Raw genomic sequence first — 8,058 nt, forward strand, 5'->3', positions numbered from 1 at the left:
TTAAGGTGCCCATTATTTGTTTATGTAAATTATATCTGTCAAGCTGAAACCGGTTTGGCTCAGTGGTAGAGCGTCGGTCTGCTGACTGAAAGGTCCTGGGTTCGATTCCGGTCAAGGGCATGTACATTGGTTGTGGGCACATCCCCGGTGGGGGGTGTGCAGGAGGCGGCTGATCGATGTTTCTCTCTCATTGACGTTTCTGGCTCTCTCTCTCTCCCTTCCTCTCTGTAAAAAATCAATAAAATATATATTAAAAAAAAAAGAATATGTTTAAAAAAATTATATCTGTCAATATTCCTGTATTAGAAATTAAAAAATTCTAAATTATTGGTTCTTTTAAAAAATAATTTCACTGTGTTTACATAAATAACTTTTTTTTTTTTTTTTTTTTTTTTTTAATCCTCACCTGAGGATGTATTTATTGATTTTAGAAGGAGAGGAGTGGGGAGAGAAACCTCTATTGGTTGCCTCTCGTATGCTCTGTGACTTGGGATCAAACCCACAACCTAGGTGTGTACCCTGACTGGGAATTGAACCTGTTACCCTTTGGTGTATAGATCGACACTTAATCAGCTGAGCCACTTGGCCAGGGATGAATAACATTTTTTGAAATTTAACTATTTTCAAAAGAAAAAGTGAGAAGGGTGGCATTTTATATTTTTGCAAATCTCTTAATATTTGGCTTAAAGGAACCAATCAGATGGATTCTCATACCTGCTTCTGCAGTCTGTTTTTCTCTGTTGCTGGTTGAAACATATGAAGAAAGTCTTGCACTTAGAATAGATCTTTTGCCCTAGCCGGTTTGGCTCAGTGGATAGAGTGTTGGCCTGTGGACTCAAGGGTCCCAGGTTCGATTTCGGTCTCGGGCATGTACCTTGGTTGCGTGCACATCCCCAGTGGGGTGTGTGCAGGAGGCAGCTGATCGATGTTTCTCTCTTGTTGTTTCTAAATCTATCCCTCTCCCTTTCTGTAAAAAAATAAATAAATAAAATAAAAAATAATAAAAAAAATTATTTTTGCATGATTTGCAACAGAATGCAAGGTTTTTTGAAAGATATGGGTTGTGCCGAAACCAGTTTGGCTCAATGGATAGAGCGTCGACCTACGGACTGAAAGGTCCCAGGTTCAATTCCGGTCAAGGGCATGTACCTTGGTTGTGGGCACATCCCAGTAGGGGGTGTGCAAGAGGCAGCTGATCAATGTTTCTCTTTCATGGATGTTTCTAACTGTATCCTCCTTTCTCTTCCTCTCTGTAAAAAATCAATAAAATATATTTAAAAAGAAAAAAGGAAGATATGGGTTCAGCCCAGTTAGTGTGGCTCAGTGGTTAAGCTTCAACTTAAGCATCAGGAGGTAATGGTTCCATTCCCACACTGCACATGCCTCCATTCCCAGTAGGGGGCATTCAGGAGGCAGCTGATCAATGATTCTCATCATTGATATTTCTATCTTTCTTTGAAATCAATAAAAATATATATTTTTTAAAAAGAAAGATACTGAGTATCTTCCCAGTATATTGACATTTCATTATATAATACCAGATAATCACATTAAAACCACTACTAATCTCATCAGAAAGGTTTTTTAAGTATTGGGAAGCTTTAAGCTCATTGTGCTTGTCATATGCATGTTTCAGAATTCTGGTTGAGTTTGAAAGTTTGGTGAATTTTATCATTGACAACAAATACTTTGAAGTGATGGGCTGACTTCATTTTTGTTTGTTTTTTTAACTTCATTTTTAAAAATATATATATTATTGATTTTTTAAAGAGAGGAAGGGAGAGGGATAGAGTTAGAAACATCCATGAAAGAGAAACATTGATCAGCTGCCTCTTGCACACCCCCTACTGGGGATGTGCCCACAACCAAGGTACATGCCCTTGACAGGAATCGAACTGGGGACCTTTCAGTCTGTAGGCCGACACTCTATCCACTGAGTCAAACCAGTTTCGGCTAACTTCATTTTTAAGAAAATGTCTTTTTAATATCCAAGGTTTGAATAACCTTAGTTTGTCTTCATTCTTTCTTTCAAGTAAATTGATGATTCAGGAAAAATAACTAATTTAGCTTGCAATTGAAACAGTTGCACAAGTACTTTCCGTGAGATAGTAATTGTATTTTGGTGTACACAAAAGTGCTTCAACCGTACTTCCCATTTGTCACTCAGGCTCTTAAAAAGACATTTACTGATGGGTTTATATTTAATAAAATTAATATTTTTATTGCTTCAGAGACATTTAGAAGTTAAATATCTGTCTCCTGAGAGTGCTTGACAAGTGAAGAATATAGTGACTAGTAGTACACTTTAGTTTCGACTGCCTTGATTTGTGTTGCTGAAGTCAAGGAATTTTCCCCACTGTTGTGTTTGTATCATCAGTGTAAGTGTCAAAACAGTGAAAGAGCAGATTACATCTTAGTATTATGATGAAAATAGTTTTGACCTAAGGAACCATTAGCTCAACTTGCTTTTATCTTTTAAAAGAATATATTTAATTTATTTATTTTTTTTTACAGGGAGGAAGGGAGTGGGAGAGAGACAAACATCGATCAGCTGCCTCCTGCACACCTCCTACTGGGGATGTGCCCACAACCAAGATACATGCCCTTGACTGGAATGGAACCTGGGACCTTTCAGTCTGCAGGCCAACACTATATTCACTGAGTCAAAACCAGTTTCGGCTGGGCCCCAGACCTTTATGGCGAGGACCAGAATGCCATTCCGGAGACCCAGACAAGAGCCCATTGCTTATTCCTTTATTGGAGTCTTAAATATCCAGGCTAGTCCAGACCACCATTTCATCATCTTAGGGTCCTGCCCTTGACCCAACCTCCCATATGGACCTATAGCGCCCCCTAGTGACCAGACCTCCATCTGGGGCACAGACCTATATCTGGGTCCCAGACCATCAGGGCTGTTAGAAACATCGATGAGAAACATCGATTGGCTGCCTCCACCCCACCCCCACAGGGGATGTTCCCGCAACCAAAGTATATGCCCCTGACCGCAATCTAACCTGGGACCCTTGAGTCCGCAGGCCAACGCTCTGTCCACTGAGCTAAACCAGTTAGGGCTCCACTTGCTTTTAGTTGGGTCAATGTCTTGAAGTGAATTAATATTTTTTTGTGAAAGTAGTTTTTTTATTGTTAACCTCATAACTTATTAGTTAATGTGAGTGTAGCCATTATGGAGATGAAGCTTTTTAAAACTATCTCTTAATGCTGATCCTTAAAGGAAACAGACTTCATAGAAAACAGCTGTAAAGCCTGTGGCAGCACTGAAGATGGTAATAGTTGTGTAGAAGTAATTGTTACCAACGAAAATACATCATGTACCTGTCCTAGCAGTGGCAATCTTTTGGGGTCCCCTAAAATAAAGAAAGGTAAGTAAATACAGTTTCTTTTTAAAATTAACTCTTAAGTTTATTTTTTCCTTTTAAATGTAAGCTTTTAGAAATGCTGTAAGCTAGAATTCAAGAATTGCTTTATACTACCAAGAGTATCCTTTGGTCAGACACTTAATATTTCTTTTTTCTTTATGGTGTTTGATTTGTTAGTATTTGATAAAAACAAAAAATTGTAAATCCCTATTCATGTTTTAATTATTTAATTTACTTGCTACTTTTAATAAACCATTAATTTTGAAAATTTTCTATGGTCTTTAGATAGTTCACATTTTGTTTTAACATATTTATTGGTATGTTAATTATAACTGTCACCTAATTAATTCTCAGGCTTATCTCCACACTGTAATGGTAGTGATTGTGGATATTCATCTAGCATGGAAGGGAGTGAAACAGGTTCCCGGGAGGGTTCAGATGTTGCTTGCACTGAAGGCATTTGTAATCATGATGAACACGGTAGGTTCAGATTAAGCTTCCCAATTATTTCTGCTACGTGGCTGATTTAAGCACATAAGTAAGAGATTATTGATTTCTGCAGGTGATGACGCCTGTGTTCATCACTGTGAAGACAAAGAGGATGATGGTGATAGTTGTGTTGAATGTTGGGCAAATTCCGAAGAGAATAACACCAAAGGAAAAAATAAAAAGAAGAAAAAGAAAAGCAAGATGTTGAAATGTGATGAACATGTAAGTGTCATAACTTGCAATTCTGAAGCCTTTGCAGTTGATGGGAGACAACCTCTTTTCCTTGGAGTGGCAAGCGTGCGATTTAGCTGCTAGGATTTATTATTGCTTTTTTAAAAAAAAATTTTTACAGAGAGATTGAGAGCTAGAAACATCGATGAAAGAGAAACATCAATCAGCTGCCTCCTGCACACCTCCTACTGGGGATGTGCTCGTAACCAAGGTACATGCCCTTAACTGGAATCAACCCGGGACCTTTCAGCCCTCAGGCTGACAGTCTATCCACTGAGCCAAACCGGTTTTGGCTATTATTGCTTTAAGAATGAGTATTTTATGCAGTTCCATTGGTTGCTTATCTTGTGATTTGGATGTGTATCCGATGTGGTTCAACAACCCATGAGAGTTATAAATCCAATTCATTCTTTTCATATTACTTTGAAAGTTTGCTTGATCATACTTTTACCATCTGTAAAATGGAGGAAAAGGTCCCTCTCAGATTAAGTTATCTTCTTCTCTAATAAAATCATAATATGCTAATTAGACTGGACAGCCAAACGACCTTCTGGATGACCTTCCGGACGAAGCCAGGGCTGCAAGGGCCGAGGCCCTGGCACAAATTCTGTGCTTTGGGCCTCTAAGTGTGAAGATAAAATGAGATTATATTGATGGGTTAGCATAGTGCCTGGTATGCAGTGTTTAATAAATTTCAGCTGCTGCTTTTATTCAGTATTCTTTTTAAAAATTTAATACACTATCGGGCTTTTTCATTTTTATTTTTTTCTTTAAAGAATAATTGCTATTAATCACTGCCTTCTTACCTGGGAAATCCTTTGCTATGGTTTCAGATCCAAAAGCTTGGAAGTTGTATTACAGATCCAGGAAATCGAGAGACCTCAGGAAATACCGTGCACACAGTGTTCCACCGTGACAAGACCAAAGATGCACATCCTGAAAGCTGCTGTAGCTCTGAGAAGGGTGGACAGCCACTGCCTTGGTTTGAGCATAGAAAAAATGTACCACAGTTTGCAGAACCTACAGAAATTTCATTTGGTCCTGATTCTGGAAAAGGTGCCAAGAGCTTAGTTGAACTCCTTGTAAGTAAACCATGATGTCTTATTGTGGATGATTGCCCATGGCTAGATGTGGGAGTGGACAGAATTTTTGAGGGTTTAAAGTTGGAAGTGGGGGAAATTAAGAGCATCAATTCATTGTTTTTTTTGGTGACCTCATTTCTTCTTTCACTTGTGGTTTATACAGCTACTCAGAAGTACATTTTCCTATTCTCCTTTCTCTCAAAGGTAGAAGAAACTAGTTGGGAGATGAGGGTAGAGTTAGCATTATGTCTAGGAATCTGCCTCCTTCAAGAGGAAGGTTATGTAAGCAAATTGTCTTTCTGAGTGACAATTTTATATAGTAGCCACTCTTCCAGAGCAGAATCTGACTACAACCCAGGTTTTTAGGTTACTTCCTTTTGGTGTCATGTATGATAAAAGCATAACTGAACATGGAAAACCTTTTATAATTGATTCTAATTCTTGATACTTGAGATGAAGTATACATACCTGATTCCAAGTGATCTAGTGTATAGCTTGTGTGGGGTCTTAGAGGAGGAGGAGGAAGGAGAAGGGTGGTGTCTTTTCTATAGTAGTTGGGATCTTACTGGAATCAAATCCTTTATAGAATACTAGATAGTTCTTTTTTTGCTGTGTAACTTACAAGTTAATAAAGGTTATAATTTTACTTAAATTGTAGAGAGAAAAGTTTCAGCTTAAGATCAACTGGTGATAAGTCTGGTTATTTAAAATTTGGTAACTAGTAACCATCTCTAATTAGTCATTTTTTTAAGGCAGAAAGAAGATATGTTGGTATTAGCTAGGCTCATTATAGGCTTCTAGGAAAAATGATAGATCCAGAGTTTCAAACAATCAAATTGAGTTGAATTTTGTTCTCATTTAGTACTTTCTAAGACAGAACAACATTATGCTTATTCTGTAAACATTCAATTAAAGGGTTTATTTTACTGAATTGAAACTGAAAAGCTAGACTGCTTTAATATTTAGTTATCCTCCATCAGTATAACACTTTGCATTCTTTAATTTAAATCATAGTCTTAATTATTCCTTTAATTTGCAGGATGAGTCTGAATGTACTTCAGATGAGGAAATCTTTATCTCACAAGATGAAATACAGTCATTTATGGCTAATAACCAGTCTTTCTACAGCAATAGAGAACAATACCGACAGCATCTGAAGGAGAAATTTAATAAATACTGCCGCTTAAATGATCACAAGAGGCCCATTTGTAGTGGCTGGTTGACAACGGCTGGAGCAAATTAAATAAATAAAATAGCTCTGTCTTTCAATGAAACACTCAAGATGACTACTGCGCCTTCTCTTTCAAAAAACCTCTTAATTTAGTGACTTACAGCAAAATTTTATCTTAAATCAATGTGATTCTTGTTTTGGGAGATGGTGGAGGTAACCTCATTAGTTTGTTCTTTCTTTAGGCTTGTGTCTTTAGTGGCTGCACAGGCCTGCCATATGATTTAAGCCATCTCTTTCCTTAAATGTTTCTCTTCCTGTGAGACTTACTAAAGCAACTTAGTGGCAAAAGTAATGTTGTACTTATACTTCTGTACAGAAATGACAATGAGCTGAATATATGGTTTTACAAAGTAGACATCCACTTGCGAAATGTTTGGATGTACTGTTAAAGCGCAATGTGCAAAATTTAAATAAAGAGTATTTATTAATACGCACAGTAAAATTTGGTGTACATGTTTCTGCTTAATGTGTGGCACTATTGTAATATTTGCCACTTTTGGACTTGGTACTTGGCCAGTGTTGATGTTAGAAAGGATGAAGAGCAAATGAGAGAGACAGATTGTTGAAGAGAAAATTCTTACTTTAGAATTGATAGTTGAGAAAAGCAGTTTCCAGTCTTTAGTTTTTATATATTTACCTTTTAACACTGGCCAGCATCTAACTTTCTCATAAGACTTAATAGCCATTATTGAAAGTCCCCTTATAAGCACAAAGCACCTTAAATTCAGAGGTTCATATTGAATTAGAAGAATGAAAACAAAATTTGGCAGAATTTCACGCATGGATTGCCCGATTAAGTAATTATTCAGTGGGTAAAATTGGGTCAGAAGGCTGTACTGAGAGCTAACCACATTGTGGTCTTTGTAAGTGCATGTTCTTACATGGTTTTCAACAATGAAGTTACTGTGGCATTTTAGTTTACTGCTTTCACAAACTGAATACTGAAGGAGAGATTCCCCTAGGAGTAGCATTTGGCTGCCATTTAAAAAGTTGAATCAATAGTTCAGTAAACACATATGCTTAGAGCTTTGTTGTCTGCATGTTGATAATACTTGGTGGGCAGCAGACAGGTGTCGCGACTGTCAATACTTCTGTGCAATGGGATGGAGTGAATTTTATGGGCTTTCTACTGATTAATCAGATTTCTAATCAGATTTCAGTGGGCAACATCAGAAGCCTAATGAGATTTGATTTTTGTAGTTGGTGGCATTTCTTTGATCCACCTCTTGAGCTGTCTTTTCAAATCTTAGTGTTGTATAGGGATTGGGGCAGAGGTAAAATAAGTGATGATTCCTCTCTGACCCTGTTGCTTTTACCTTGGAATCCATAAAGATTGACCAAGGGCCTCCCACAGCCCTTGGCTTTGGTCCCAGTCCTTTACCACCTGTTGCAGTCAAGTTTCCTCTTGAGATCCCTAAAAGCAAGAGCTGGTTTTGTGTTAATCTTTGCCCTTCTGGCCAGATATATGAGTGCTTGTTGAATGAGTAAGCTAGCCACAATCACTGCTTATTCCATTGCTTGCATTAGAGGGATTCCAGTAGTCATATGGATAGATCTTTTCTTTGGAAGGATAGCTACAATATATTAAGGATGCAGAAGTGGCCCTAGCTGATTTGGCTCAGTGGATAGCCTGTGGAGTGAAGGGTCC

General features: G+C 37.7%; 1 protein-coding gene across 12 annotated transcripts in view; it reads left to right on the forward strand.

The window, feature by feature from the left end:
• The window catches only part of GGNBP2 (gametogenetin binding protein 2), a 29,928-nt gene extending 23,468 nt beyond the window's left edge, over positions 1-6,460 (forward strand). For 10 of the 12 annotated variants that reach the window (XM_036450844.2, XM_036450851.2, XM_036450846.1 and 7 more), the window contains 5 exons: positions 3,233-3,380; positions 3,732-3,857; positions 3,940-4,088; positions 4,931-5,179; positions 6,219-6,460. In XM_036450844.2, coding sequence (XP_036306737.1) covers positions 3,233-3,380; positions 3,732-3,857; positions 3,940-4,088; positions 4,931-5,179; positions 6,219-6,422 — 876 coding nt within the window. In that variant the 3' untranslated portion in view covers positions 6,423-6,460. Of the gene's footprint in view, positions 1-3,232; positions 3,381-3,731; positions 3,858-3,939; positions 4,192-4,391; positions 4,607-4,930; positions 5,180-6,218 lie in introns of those variants that run through there. The other 2 variants (XM_036450849.1, XM_036450853.2) reach the window with 2 other exon arrangements.
• The last annotated feature ends 1,598 nt before the right edge of the window (positions 6,461-8,058 follow it).

The sequence above is a fragment of the Pipistrellus kuhlii genome, unplaced genomic scaffold (assembly GCF_014108245.1).
Source record: "Pipistrellus kuhlii isolate mPipKuh1 unplaced genomic scaffold, mPipKuh1.p scaffold_m20_p_22, whole genome shotgun sequence".
Lineage (NCBI taxonomy): Eukaryota > Metazoa > Chordata > Mammalia > Chiroptera > Vespertilionidae > Pipistrellus > Pipistrellus kuhlii.